At 35.8% G+C, this 16,161-nt stretch overlaps 1 protein-coding gene across 2 annotated transcripts in view; it reads left to right on the top strand.

The window, feature by feature from the left end:
* The first annotated feature begins 3,729 nt into the window (after positions 1–3,729).
* Positions 3,730–16,161, top strand: part of Pak3 (p21 (RAC1) activated kinase 3) — a 62,844-nt gene continuing 50,412 nt past the window's right edge. The window contains exons 1-2 of one of the 2 annotated variants that reach the window (XM_067777475.1): positions 3,914–3,928; positions 4,061–7,468. In XM_067777475.1, the coding sequence (XP_067633576.1) occupies positions 5,195–6,910 (1,716 nt within the window). In that variant the 5' untranslated portion in view covers positions 3,914–3,928; positions 4,061–5,194 and the 3' untranslated portion in view covers positions 6,911–7,468. Of the gene's footprint in view, positions 7,469–16,161 lie in introns of both variants that reach the window. The other variant, XM_067777469.1, reaches the window with a different exon arrangement.

Below are 16,161 nucleotides of genomic sequence, written 5' to 3'. Positions count from 1 at the left end.
CCTTTTGGTAACACTACGGATTCATTCAGTCTATGTGAGGTCCTCATGGACCGCCTAGTTCAACCTAACCTAACCCTCTTAAATAATAAGACTAACCTAGAGATATTTTTGGGGTCCTGCCGGGGTCATTTGGAGATCACTTCGAATCTAATTTGGGGTAATTTCCGGACGATTTTGAGGACTATAGAGAGGTCCTTTCAAGAGTGTTTTGGGATCACTTCAGGACCATTTTGGGACTATTTTGGGCTCCGTCCGCTTAACTGTCCAAAGGCTCATTCGCATATATTCTTTTGTATTAACTTCTATTGAGGTACGAGCTTTGTTACGATCTTCGGGGCACTACTTCTGTTGTTGTTGTTGTTGTTGTTGTTGTATCAGTGATTCGTCCCATCCAATATGTGCGACCGATCACAAATTGTCATCAATATCCTCTAACGGGAGTCCAAGGAAACTTTCTGTTTCAACACGGGTGGACCATAATGAGAGGGGTATTATTTTTCTTTTCGGTATTATTTGAGAAATATTTCGAGATAATTTTGGATTGCCTTGAGGCTTATGGCGAAAGTTTCATTCTCATAATTGCTGTTCGTCATGATCATTTTTTGTGTTTGCAATCATTTGAAATTTTAAATTTAAGAATGCTTTCTCTTCATTCATTCATTCCTTGCTAAGGAATGTGGCTTAAAAGTCAACCCATTCTTCATTCAGTAGTGGAAAAAAAAAGAACGCACTCCTTAACTCATTCGAAGAAAGAATGAAGTAAATGAATGAAACATAAACATTTTTCAAACAGAATAAGCATTCAAATGAATACAGCCTTTGCTGAGTGTGCACCATGGTTCAACTATATACAGGTTGGCTCATCTGTAAAGCAACAAAATATGTCTGTTCAAATTGTCAAAATCTGTGTATTGGTGTTGGTGCGAATGGTATGGAATGGAAACATAAAACTTAGCAGTTTTTGTATGTGTAAGTAAAATGTTGCCAATGTGTTGGTTTCATTTTGAGTTTGGCATCTCCTTTTGACAATCCCTTCGACCATGCAATGACATAAATAAAATCAGCTGATGAGATGAGCCAACCTGTACATAATTGAACCATGGTGTGCACCCACGTTTCTAGTACCAATCAATTATGAAAAATGTCGTACATGCACAAAACCCGCGCAAATATCACGTGTTGCATTTAATTAAAGCCACTTCAAAATATCAACACCTAAATTTAATTATTGTCCGTGATGATCAGTTTTTTCCATATTTAAATGACAATAAAGTACGAAGAAGTTAACTGGAAAAGTATTCATATTGAAATTTTCCTAAAAATTTAATTATAAAAAAGGCAAATTACAAATATTTCAACATCTCTGTTCCGAAAATTGTCATCGTTCTAAATGAGTGTTGCCAATGTGCCATATAAAAGGCATGCATTAAAAAGTCCTAGCCTACAGTTACACGTCCTCAATTCGTGATTAAACAATTTAAGAAAAGGTAATACATTATAAAAGCTCTTAAGTTCCTCCATATATTTTTCCTAGCGGTATATAGTCAAATATTGTATCTATACTGGTTTGTGAGTTTGCAAAGTGCAATAGCAATATCCTATTTTCTAAGAAAAATGTTCATCTAAACACAATAGTTTGTAATTACAGCCATTTAAAGTAGGCTCTATAAGTAATAGTAGCTTTTTTGATAGCAAGGAAATTAACTTTGAATACAAATCTGCTCAAGGAAGATAGAATTCAACCAAAACAATTTCAATCTTTTATCAATGCCGTGCAAATAGGAGAGACTATTCTCAACCACTCCGGTCCTATATTTATATTCCGTCAAACACTGTTAAAATATCAGCTTAAAAAAAATTGTAGATGGAGCCAGTCAATAACCTCTGAAGAGTTTCTCCCAATGGAACATTATTTTTGTGGCATAGGTGAAGGAAAACAGGGAAGGTGAATCAGGTGAATAGAAAAAGCCTGAATCACCGTAGGACGATGCCATGGAAATAGACATATGTTTATCGAAATTCTCGGAATTAGGAAGCTCCAACGAAATCGCCGATGGACCTGTGCACTTTGATGTATTTAAATGACTTAAACTCAAGTATCTGGTTTTGTTATATTATCGACAAAAAATATCCACACTCTATTTGGTCAATGCACAATGTGTTCATTAACAAAATCCATTTTACAACAATAGCAAAATAAGTAGTAACATTTTTACATATAGCAAGAAAGCAATAGATTGTCTCTGCAAAGTTTCAGCCAAATTTGACTATATCTTCATGTCTTTTGAATACTTTATATAATCAAGAGCCCTATGGTTTTATGTAAGCGAGTTATCTGCAAGATTTACCTAAAAGGGAAACCAATCAACCCACAAGAGCCTAACATTTTTTGGTCTCACACGATTAATTGAAAAAATTCAACCCAATTACGAAGTATACAAAATCTGCTATGAAGTACTTACTATTTCTTGTATGTCTTATGTTCGGACATCATGACGATGATTTAAGACTTTCCTGGTTTATAATTAACTACTTGTTTGTTTGTTTTCGAAATGGTACCGTCGCAATATACCAGTAAATGCTTCTTCCTTGAATGAATTCTTAAATATTAAACTACTTGAATAATTAGAAGGGGCTATTTTTGCTATTGACCAATTTTGCGCCTTCTTTCCACCCAACTCCTAAATTGATTTAACATTTCTGATGGCAATGAAAGTATACAAAAAAATAACCTTGTGGAAAATTTAGTACTGAATGGAAATAAAGTGTGCATTAATTTCAAGTTTACATTCATTAAAGATTAGGAATGGTTCCTACATTCACACTCTATATTGAATTATATTTTACCATTCAATAACACACACACACTTTAGCTTTGAGTTAAAGTATTTTAAGCCATTCAGGAATGGAGATTTATAATATGCAACCAAAAAATCACAAATTTTTAAAAGAATGCTGAGAGAATGCACACTCAATTGATTCAATCTTTTTACAGCTCTGGTTATAAGTCACCATTAATTTGCCCTTTAACCCTGCTACTTCAGCCTCTTAAGTTGAGATGAGTAGAAAAATTTAATTGAACAAATTGGCAAGGTTAAACTCTAGTCAGCTTTAACTGGGGTTTAAATTCGCACCAAAGCGAATCCATACAAGGTTTTGTATGGAAAATTATCAAGAAGAAACAATCAGCAGATGGGATAACACCACCTGTAATGAATTCGCCTTGGATTTCGATTAACTGATTTGGAAAATAATCAAGAACAAGCAATCAGCTGTTGGGATAACACCACCTGGCATTGAATTCGCCTTGATTCGCACTGAAAAACCGGGCATTATTGACTTTTAAAAATATTGTTGAAAACTTGACATAAGTCCCTGTATGGAGCTACCCAAGGCGAATCTATACAGGTGGTGGCAAAGCGAATTCAATCAATTCGCCGTACAGATGAATGTCAAGTCAAAAGAAAATTTTCATAGATTTCGATTAACTGACATTTGGTTGTACTAGCCTTTGTATGGAAAATTATCAAGAAGAAGCAATCAGCTGATGGGATAACACCACCTGTAATGAATTCGCCTTGGGAGCTACCATTTACATGTATCTACATGTGTTTGCAAGCCAATCAAGTAGCTGCAAAACTAGCAATGCTGTGCTGTAGGCAAAAGTGGTGAAAATTTGTTTTAGGTAATACGATATAAGATTTTGAACGGTTTCATTTTATTTTTTAGATATGGTAGCACTCCTGGAAATGCTTTACCGACGATTACCTGTTAGAACGCCATAAAAGTATTATTGTACTATATCGTCATGTGTAAAAAGGAGAAAGCCTATAAATAAAACCAGGGTTGCGAGTCTGAAAAACTGCGGAGGAGTCAAAAATTGAAAATGTATATTCAAAGAATTTAAATTTAATTTATTTTAAATATGGTATTTAATTTTTTTATAAGTATGCTGTATACAGAACATGTCGAAGTTTATTCAGCTAAAAGTCTATTTTTTTCCAATAAATAAAATATTTGCAGCTCTGCTACTTAAAAATCACATCTCTGATGTTTTCAGAAGCTCATCGCCATTCAAAGAAAAAAATGTAGTGGAGCAAAGTGACAGCGGAGTTTCGAAAACGGCCGAGAAAATATCTAAACTTCTCTTTTCAGTCTTTAAAAAAAATAACAGTAAAAGGTGAATATAAAATTTCATCAATAAAGGTCCAAAGTCCCAGGAAGAAAAAAGGAAGATGTAATAAAAAACATTCCAAGGCGTGTGTGTTGTAAAAGAATAGAGTGTGGAAGGCGAAGTGCCACTCCTTTGTGTAAAGACAAATGTGCCCAAAGTGTAGACAAAGTTGCCGGAGAAATAGGGAACAATGCAATGCCATTACAAATGATTAAAATTAAATGCAAATGACGGAATGGTTAACAAATAAAATTATTTAGCGATATTAACAAAGCAAGCGATTAAAAAGTTTTATGCAGGTAATGCAACGAAAAGTGAAATGAAGGCAACCGAAATATGTGTAGATAAGGAAAATTAACGAGTGCGTGTGAAAATCATGAGAATGGAGAAGAAACTAGTCTAGAGTGACACAGTTGAAACGTAAATTGTGATTAATTGAAGCACCGAGGAAATTAAAGACGTGCGGAATGTGCATAGATATTATAAATAATAAAATAAATAAATATTAAAATTGGAAAACAATAGTCGCGAGAATTTTGACGAAAAACAAAGGAACATTCAGCTAAACGATTAGACTAAAAGATTTCTGTCAAAATTGCCACAAACCACCACTTCTTAGAAGGTACAAGGCACAAGATAGAGCACATAAATGCAATGTGTAGTGCATTGCAATCTCATACGAGGGCGTACCAATATATAAAGTCGTAAGATTGTCATTGCAGTTCGACTAACCTGCGACCGGTGACGAGAGCAGAATCAAAAACTTGTATGACTCACACATTTCAATAAGCAACAGCGTCAACACAAATATTCCGAAACGAAGCATAAGCAAGAAAGGGTAGAAAACAGCTTACAAACATACATATACACATAGGTGTATATATTGATAACTCCTAGAAAGAGTGATTAAAATAAATCAACCTTTCAATCATATGGTGGGGTAGTTTTAAATACACATATTTGTCTATTATAAGCTTTTTGAATCATAAATTTGAAATTAACCACATACTTACCGATAATATGACCAGTTTCACAAGTTTGAAGGGTTGGTTTCGGAAAAAGGAACCCATATCCGAAATCGGTAATCCAACGAACTTCCAGCGACACTATCATGTTTCGCGTAATGAAGAGACAGGACACTTAGAGGGATTGCCTGCGTCTTGGACTAGGCTTATGAATGCACAGATTACCCGCGATGAGCAAGATAAAAATCCCGATGCCGCCTATCATGCCGTTAAATATTATAATTATTCGATTAAGAAGAAAGACAACGATGTTTTCAAGCCTTTCATAACTGAAGAGGCGATACACGAAGAATCTAAAGAGATCGATAACTATGTAAATTATAAAAATAAGCATAAATCACATGATCCCGATAAGTCTGACGATGATGAGATTTATGGTGGTAGCAGTTCGACAGGTGAGAGTGGTGCCTCTTCTAGTGGTAACAGCAATAGCAGCAGCTTTAATGACAATCAACAAGCTATACGTATGACTGGCTTAAATCAGGTAATAAAAGAACTAGAATCAAATTTATTAGCGCAACGTGAAACACTTAAACCAATATCATCATTCACTGCTGACGAACGCCCACCATTACCCGCTAAAAAGCTTCAAACTTTACCACCGAAGCCCGTTCTAAAACCCAAACCACGAGCTGTTACGCAACAGCTCTCGCGTGGAGTGTCCGATCTCACGGCAATACCAACTACTGAAGAAAAACCTGTAAGTAAGATCAACACCGACACAATAATCCTCAAAGCGGTTGCACCAGTAGATGGTGATACTGAACCCGCTGACGAGTCTATCCTACGTCGTTCAAAAGATAAACGCGCTCAAAAAACAGATGCCGAAATTTACGATGAGCTGCGCGCCATTTGTAATATGGAAGACCCTCGTGAACGTTATCACACTACACAAGAAGTAGGTAAGGGAGCATCGGGCATTGTTTTCATTGCAGCTGATCTGCAAACGGAAGCACAAGTTGCGGTTAAAACAATCGACCTAAAAAATCAGTCGTCTAAGGATCTCATACTCACTGAGATACGTGTATTAAAAGATTTTAATCATAAAAATTTGGTAAATTTCCTGGATGCATATTTACTCGAACCCGAAGATCATCTATGGGTAATTATGGAATATATGGATGGTGGACCATTAACCGATGTCGTAACTGAGACTGTCATGAAAGAACGTCAGATTGCATGCGTTTGTCGGGAAGTATTGTATGCAATAAGTTTTCTACATTCCAAAGGTATCATACATCGTGACATTAAGTCTGATAATGTGCTATTAGGCATGGATGGCTCCGTAAAAGTTACCGATTTTGGTTTCTGTGCAAATATTGAGGGAGATGAAAAACGCCAAACAATGGTCGGCACACCATACTGGATGGCACCAGAGGTTGTAACACGTAAGAAATATGGAAAGAAGGTAGATATCTGGTCAATAGGTATTATGGCAATAGAAATGATCGAAGGACAACCACCATATCTGTATGAAACTCCTCTACGAGCATTATATTTGATTGCTGCTAACGGCCGGCCCGATATAAAGAGTTGGGATAAACTTAGCGCAAGTCTGCAAGATTTTCTCGATTGTTGTTTGCAAGTTGAGGTCGATAAACGTGCAACAGCTGACGAATTGCTCCGACATCCATTCCTTGACGACTGCAGTGAAGTCAAAGCATTGGTTCCGAACATTAAGGCAGCCAAAAAAGTGCTGCGACGACAATAAAAAGAGGATGGGGTGAAAACGAGTCATCATTGTAGACATACAATAAGAACTACATAAAATAAAATAAAAAACAGATCACACTGGATGAATTGAAGTGCAATTGTAATAATGGAATTGTGCAGTTGTACGAATGCGCGTGCTGTGCGTGAACATTGTATATTTAAGTTACTTATTTATGATCTACATAGAACGTACATACCTATATACATACATATAGATAACTTGTAGTGATCGAACGTATTTGAGAAGTATTAAGAATGAGACACTGAAAATGCTTTCTAGTTGCTAGTAGCTGCCTCAAAGTCTTACGCTAAGTCAATATTCACAAACCTACATGCGTATATATATATATATGTGTCTATGTGAGCAACAGAGTGATATAATTGTGAATCTGCAAAGTGTGGAATGTGAATGAGGTACTGTGTTGTTGATAGAAAAATGCTGTTGAAAGGAAAACTACAAGAACCCGTACCCGTATGTGTTCTATCGATTGGTGTATTAATCGAGTAATTGCTGGAGCATCGCTGGCCGAACAACAAAGCAATATGACGTCGAAAGGTGAGTTGAAAACTAGCAGTTACTTAATTGATCACTTTGAAACATTATCCTTGTACATACCATACGGGCTTAATAGAAAAAATTCGGAAATTTTGGCTAAACATAGTTGGAAAATAGGGACAGCTAAAATAAGAATACCAACAGCACTTGACTCGGCATTAAACCAAACCAGCCGTTTTGCAGAGGAGCTATCATAGTGTACAAGTACAAGTGTGTTGACTTATCTGTCAAGCATTCTGACAGGCACTCGCTGGATTCGGAATGACAGCGAAATCAAAATGGATACCATTACCGAATGCGCCGAATGATTGAAAAATTGAAAAAGTCGATACGATTGGTAGTCAAAAATGTTGTCGTTGAGACCAAAAATGCGACTCTAGACCTGAGATTTCCATCAGGTGAGCGAGGCTGTTTGTAGTTTTGACGTTTATCGCTTAGTGAACACACTTGTATAGGTACACTATGGGAGCTATAAGCAAGAACTAAAGCGGCAGTTACGAACGTACGTACCAAAAACGTTTCAGCTGACTCGACCTATCTGAGTGTCCAATGTAAACGGAAACACCGACGGTCAACGCACGTACGTACGCAGCGTTACCATATATTTTTTTTCCAAGTCGTCAGACGCCGCCCAAAAAATCGACAAAAATCGTCATATCTATGACAACAACCAATAACAAAGTTGAGTTAGGACGAAGTTGTGTTATTACCAGGGGACGTGCGATAGTATTCGCCGAAAACCAAAATGAGATCGGCGGATTTCATTCAACAATATTAACTTTAAAAGCGCTTTTCTGAAAATTGTCTTTGATGGTTATTTCTTGTTGCCACATGCAACATATAAAATCGTTTTTAATTAATTTCGTTTTATTTTGTGAATAACAAAAATGACTTAAAAGATAAATTTTGTATTACATACAAAAGGTACTTGTTTTCAGGTATTTTAACAATTGTTTTTTTTTTCTTTTTTCTTTGAGCTCAAATCATTTTAGTATCTTAGTTATACATTTTCGTGTTCTTTTTTTTAAGCATATATGGGTTGGATTTTATATAAGGTGCCACGATTTTCAAACTTTTGTTGATTTGTCCTAAAAATTACAAAATTATCATCCGCAACTCTAGGAAACTCTTAGTTTATGAAATATAAGCTTTTTAATTTCCAAATTTAGTAAAATTTCAACTTAAGTCCTGCACTTAAAATTCGGGTCGCACATGTCGATAGCGGTATAAAAAGACGCGTATTTGCGGCAAGATTCAGAATCCGAAAGCAGAAACTACATTTTTTATCTCGTTTAAAAGTTATTCGCGGAAAACCCGTCGGTACTATTGTCGCTTTTTTCGTTGTTGCAATTAAACAAACGAAAACAAATGAAGGTGGTGATTAGTGTTGCCAGCTCCGCAGCAATATCTTTTTATCTTGGTAGAACATTATATTATTATTATTATTATTTATTTATTATTACGGCGTTTTAAGCCTAAAACTTAGATTATTACAAATTATAAATATATTTTAATAATAATAGGATTTCTAGCGTTTGGGGTGTCGGAATGCATGAGATTCCGATCAGCACGGGAACTAGTGGTCCCAACGGGCGAGTCTTGGAGTCATCTCATTGGGAGGTTGGAAGGACGTGTTCTCAATCCTGCCCTACTCCAAGACGTATGATTACACAGTTTTATTATTTATGCTGTCGGAATGCATTTGATTCCGGTCAACCCAAAAGCTAGGAGCTCAGCAGAACGAGCCACTATTATCGGACGGTTGGAAATGACGCGTTTCCAATCCTCCCTGTACCAGTTTTTATGTACACACAACCAACTATAATAAATCATTGTTTTAGGAATATACGTGATTCACGTGCACACTCCAACTGTTTTTCTGAGACGATATTTTCCGGAATTCTTTCCCAATTTGATTGCGAGCGATATATGTTTTTGACCTGATGCATAAGGTTCCTCTGTATCTATTTGCATTGCCATGTACGCTCAAGGATCAGTAACATGAAATACAGATACAAAATATTTTATCTTATTGGAAGGGTTTTGCAATATTCTAATAAACTTTTTTTGAAGGTGTTTAAGTTTTCACAATTTTTAACATGATTAGGTAGTTCATTAAAACATTTCAGGCCTTTGTAGGTGGTGGCACCTCGACATAAATGCAAACAAACACACTATCAATGTATTTTGTTTTTGTAAAACACCTAATAATTTGTAGTCTAATATTCAGCCCTATTCTGCATTTCGACTTGGATTGGAATTTTTTCGATTTGGCAATTTTGGTATTCTGTGTTCCAATCTCTTTCGATCCAACTTCGAATCGTTCGATTTTTTGTATTCTGCATTTCGATCGTAGTTCCGTTTTTCTAAGTTGCAAATTTGTTGGCGGAAAAATATTTTGTTTTTATTTTTTTATTAATTTATAACAGAATTTTAACAAAAATGTAAGTAAAACTTGTTAAGAAACGTAGAAGGCTTGATGATGATTGTTTTTTATATGTTTCCAGGTCAAAAACAACATGTCGATGTCGAAGTCCTTGGACGTATTTGCCCCGCAAAAGTATCTAACACATACTTTAAAGCATCCTTGTTAAGTCGAACGTTTTTTTTGAACTTAATAAGAAAATAAGTCATTAAACTTTACCAATTTTAAGTTCAATTTCTTACAATTCGTCACTCATCTCAAATGTATTACACAAATCTCGCAATATTTGCCTTTCCATTCTCGCCTGCCAATTTTCGTATGCGTTGCTTTCCAACTCCATAAATAATACCGCGGCTATTGATTCCATTATAATAGACAGCTATAATTTGTGTCTGTTCGTTGGGTGCAGTTATATGCCAAAGCAAGCTGCCGGCGTAGAGGAAGGTGAAGCGGGATTCAAGGGGTTGTGTAGCGCAATATATAGCTTCTCCAACCCAATTGTCAACCTCACCTTCGAGCGGCGAATCCCGTTTCACTAACAGACGAGGCTCTGGCGACCCCAAGCTCCTCATGGAACTTGGGGGTGGGGAGGGAGGGATGGCCTGAAGGTTTAATGTGGCCATATAAATCGTTCCCGAGATGGTCGGGCCAGCACCTTAATGGTGCTGTGTTACCGGAGCGTATCGGATCTGTATCCGACAAAGGACCATCACATCGATAACACTCCCCAAAGCCTTCGGGGAGTAACCTAATCGCTACAACAACAACAACAAGGAAGGTGAAGCGAAAACGTAAACAATCCTTGCGGAATGAATAAATAAACCTTTATAAAGTATTTTAGGCCAGTGCAATTAAATTAGCATCCTTAAAATTCAGAAAATGTCAACTATATTCGTGCAGGAACCCGTTTTAACAATACTTGGTGGCCACGGCAGGGAATTGGCCAAAAGAACGACAAAACACACTTACAATTATGAAAGCACTTCACTCAAAAAAATATAACACTGCGGCAGTATATTCTATTGCTTTTTTTTGTACAAAATGGCGTGGATAATAAAATATAAACGTTTTTCAGTGTTTTTTACAAATTTTCTTTAATTTATTTTGTTCCAATGTTCACACATTCCGTACCAACAGCTGATTTCGAAAAATCATTTGCTCTTCCTCTTCTCTTTACGATTCCGTCGTAATGCAGAATACCAAACTTCGATTGAAGCGGAGCGTAGAACGGGAACGTAATCGAAATGCAGAATAGGGGTGAATATTTGGGGTGCTGCGCAGAAGGGTGTACTACGCAGAAGGACATCACCGTGGCGGTAGCCACGTTTATAACACACATCCGGACTTGGCATGGCGTAGCCCAGGGTTATTTTTTATAAGCGCGGCCGAACGCCGCCTATGCAGAAAGGTGTTCTACGTAGAATTACCTTTGGAATCAGCATAAAAACCTCTATAAAGTCCGATTTTTTTTTTTTTTTGAAAAATGTATGTATTCTGCACTTGTTCCAATTAAATACATTAATTTCAAATTCAGAGAATTACAAAACAAAATACATTGATAGTGTATGTTTGTTTGCATTTATGTCGACGTGTCGCCATCTTATAATGTTCTACCAAGATAAAAAGATATTGTTGCGGAGCTGGCAACACTATTCACCACCTTCATTTGTTTTCGTTTGTTTAAATGCAACAACGAAAAAAGCGACAATAGTACCGACGGGTTTTCCGCGAATAACTTTTAAACGAAATAAAAAATGAAGTTTCTGCTTTTGGATTCTGAATCTTGACGCAAATACGCGTCTTTTGATACCGCTATCGATATGTGCGACCCGAATTTTAAGTGCAGGACTTAAATTGAAATTTTACTAAATTTGGAAATTAAAAAGCTTATATTTCATAAACTAAGAGTTTCCTAGAGTTGCGTATGAAAATTTTGTGATTTTTAGGACCCCCGCCACCCCTCGAAAAAAAAGTTGGAAAATCGTGGCACCTTATTCAAAATATTCCCCATTCCTTTTAATGTATCAGTTTCCAGACGGTTTCTGATTTTTGCTTTGTTGGAATTTATTTTAAAAAAACTCGCTCTACATTCTCTGATGAGTGTGGCAAGCACATTAGATCTGCAACGAATGCACATAAATTAGAAAAAGCGTATGTTGAGTCAGTTCTTTTGATAGTTGAAAGTTTTCCAAAAAACTTCTGGAGGAACCTTAGAAATGTGTTCAAAATATGTCTTAAATTCTAAAAACTGTATCGATTGTTTGCGAAAAATGGTGCAAGACCATATGCAAAGAATCTATTTTTTTTCCAGCAACTTCTTTGGGATCCATGAGACTTAGGTTTTGTAGAACAACATATTTAAAATCAAAACGCTTTTTAATTTGATCACACAGTTCAATATAAAAAATAATACAATCTTGTTTAAATTTGATTTTTTTCTTGCTCGGAAATGTTAGTGGCGATAAGCGTATCCATCGCAAAAACTCCTATATAAATCTGATAATTTTCCAATATATTTGAAATGTTTTTATAATCTTTTACATTCCGGTTTTACAAAATTATACAATATATTTAAATAAAGCCTTTTTATTTCTGAATACATATTATGTATTTGAAGCCCCTCACCTTGGAAAATTTTATTAACTTTATTAAAATACAATATACTTAATTAAAGTCCTTTTATGTATTATGTACTTGAAGCTTGAACTTTGCAAAATTTTATTAACTTTATTAATATTTTGAAGGATATACTTCAGGAAGGAGAGATACATCTCATTAATATCATCCAAGTTATCAAGAATGGTTTCTACACTATTTTGTCAACATTAACAGCGAAATTAAAAAATATTTTTAATGGCTCATAAAGTTCTAATACTCTGTATACTACTGCCTCTAAAGATAGCCAGCGAGTTTGACATGGATGTAGCATCTTTTTCGGCTGCAATTCCAATAGCTCAATTTCACAAATTTATCCATTTTGATTTAATTATTTTTTTTTTTTGTGCTATGAGGCTGCCGCACATTCAGCTCGATTTGGTGGAGAGTTATTTTATTTACTCTACAAACCAGGTTATTATCTGTATTATTTTATTTGTTAAAATTCGTTTTTGTGCTTCGTCAAAATGCAGACATCAAAAGACAGCTGTGCGTGCTGTCATGTGCTTAAATACATTCTTCAGGTCCCTATCATTGGTGGTAGGTTTACATGTTTAATACAAATCTACTGTATCGTATTACTTTCTATAAGTTGTGTACATATTTTAAATAAAAATATTACAAACTAACGACAATGCTTTTTTTTATAATCTTATTTTTGTATGTTTATAACAGTATAAACATTTTTATTTTTAACTATAGCATTAATACCATTTGTGTACAATGTAAAAGGTAAGGTAAGGTAAAGAAAGGTGGCAATCCATATATGTATCTATGCATGTACATGTTAACAATTATATTGTTATATTTTCCTTTTAATATACATTTGATTATCTTTTTTTTCTCAACTTTACAGGCAAATATTTTGTCCTAGGTTTTTTTTTTTTTTTGATTAATGTGACTTGGCAGGATTGGCATTATGGAGAAAGTTAATTAGCTCTCCATAGAATGTATGATTATTTGTTAAAAAGAGATCTTTCAAAAATGGTGAATTTTCTGAAATCGCTGTATCTGCTGCATTCAAAGATCAAATGATGTGGTGTTTCTACCACGTTACAGACATGGCAGTGGTCTGAGATATTTGATCTAAACTTTTGTAAGTACGTCTTGCCGTACGTGTATCCCAGTATCAGTCTGTTCAGTAATTTAGTGTCATATGTATTGAAGGGGATTTTTTTGTTTTAAAACCATGGCTTTTTTTCCTTTTGCGCTATCAAATCTATAATCCCTATATCAACTTTTGGTCATTTATCTTTTATTTCTGCCACCGTATTTGCCCAAATTTCCCTATCATTTTTTAGCAGTGCTTCACTTGGGGTCAAGTTAGGATTCCTAAGTTGCCCTACATCAATAGCTTTTTTAGCCGCCTCATCGGCCTTTTCATTAAATGTAATGCCAATACTTGGGTACCCAGATTATTTTAATTATTTCAATTTCCGATTTATACAGTTGGTTATGTATTTCCGCCAATAGGTGGTTAGAAGTTTTGTCGCCATTTTTTACGCCTTACCAGGAACTCCGATTTCAGAAAACAACTTACCAACGCAAATATTTGCAATATTTTAGTTAAGGAAAGTTTGATAATAGCCGTGTTTCTTAACACGCGTATATCCCTTTACGCGTAAACTTTATATGGACTGCTAAGCGACAAACTTTAAATACACCTCTGAAATTGCTGCGCATAAATTTTGTCCTACTAAATTTCAATACGCATTATACTCAGATGTAACTGAAATATGTGTCTTTGTTTCACCCTCTACACTAATTCTATGTATTCTATGTGTGTCCACAATTCATCGCAACTGATTCTGCTATACGTTATACCCCATGGCCACCAGAGCCTTGTGTCTCCTGTCAGGCAGTTGACAGATAAGATATCACACTTAGTCACCATTCACAATGACTCAAAGTCTTCTTGCGGGGCTTGTACGTATATACATCAAATTTCATTCTTGCACAGTCCTAATAAGCGTATAAAATATAAACGCAAATGTCAATAAGACATAGCGATTTCTTTTCTGGCTATAGTGTTACGCTTTTTGTACGCCGCGCAAGGGTTCTTCTATTCTAAAAAACAGGCAACGCCTTTATGGGGTATTTCGTTCTTTTTTGAAAATTGTTGCCTGGTCGCAACGCAAAAGCGTTACACTTTTACCCTGTACAAAGGGGATAAATATAATAAGAGCCGTCACTCGTTATTTTGTGGCGAGTATCTCGCTGGAAATTTAAAAAATTGATGCCGAATGTTTTCTGAGAGGGACATTTTTAATTGTCTCGCATTTATCCATGCCGTGTAGGCCCCTTGTGCAACTGTGATTTTTGGAAAGAGAATTAAATAAATTAATTAAATACAGTCGAAAAACAAACACAAATACCCCACGAAAATGTATAGAAGACATTTATAAACATCTCGCCCAAAAAAAAAAAGTAGCGACTACCTCTCAGTATACAACGAGTAAATGCCAAAAAAATAACGAGTGACGGCTCTTATTGTATTTATCCTCTTTGCCCTGTATAAAATGGCGGTGTGCCAATGCAACTCTGTGAAACTCTCAATTCGCTCTTGAGTTCCACATATACTTCGTTAATATGAGTGCACAGATCACGCATCACAGATAGCGCATTCACGAGTTCAAAATTGCTTCGTTCTGCGCATCTACGTCACAGTTGACTGAGCGAATGAAAGAAAGAAAAAAACAAGAGCTAAATGAAAATGACGTAAGAATTGCCCATAAAAAAGAGCTGATTTAATGTTTACATGCGTAATGCACATATGCACATTGTGTGATTTGTGATATGAGTGAATATGGTGAGATGAAATGTTCTTTGTATGCACTATAAATGTTGACAATTTTCTGGGGTGGGAGTAACACTATTAAGGCTTTACCATTTACTTAGGCAACACTTTATTTCAGAAAAGAAAACGCTATTAGTTTTGGAAATGGCATAAAAAGTAAAAAAGCGAGTATCTCAATTTTTAATATATGTATGTTATTTCTTGGTGTTTAAATAAATAAAAAAAAATAAATGTAAGGCGCCATAACCTCCGAAGAGATCTAAGGCCGAGCTTCTCTTCCAATTTGCGTCGTGCTCCTCTTGATTTTTCCCTACAAATTGGCCGGACGGGACCTACATGTTTTATGCCGACTCCGAACGGCATCTGCAAGGCAGATGAGTTTTCACTGAGAGCTTTTCATGGCAGAAATACAATCGGAGCGCTTGCCAGACACTGCCGAGGGGCGACCCCGCTTAGAAAAATTTTCTTCTAATTGAAAAATCTTATTTCTAAAATTTTGATGTTACTTGCCCGGGAGTTGAACCCAGGGCATACGGTGTGATAAGCGGAGCACGCTACCATCACACCACGGTGGCCGCCACGGTAGTGTTTAAATATTTAAAAGAAATCTTACATAGAAGGCAGGCTTAAATCGTCATTTTTCATTACAAAATCGTCCCAGCATCATTCTAGTTGAAAATCGTCAAAATGACGACGGCGTCGTCAATCTGTGAACGCTGTACGTACGTAGCCCGGAACGTAGAAATCAAAACAATTTTGATTTTTTCCGTAAGAACGTGTCAGCTGATCGCTCTCTCACAAGACATTTTGTGTGCT

Source organism: Eurosta solidaginis, chromosome 1, assembly GCF_040869045.1.
Source record: "Eurosta solidaginis isolate ZX-2024a chromosome 1, ASM4086904v1, whole genome shotgun sequence".
Lineage (NCBI taxonomy): Eukaryota > Metazoa > Arthropoda > Insecta > Diptera > Tephritidae > Eurosta > Eurosta solidaginis.
Note: the sequence above shows the minus strand (reverse complement) of the source record. Positions and strands in the feature narration are given on the sequence as shown.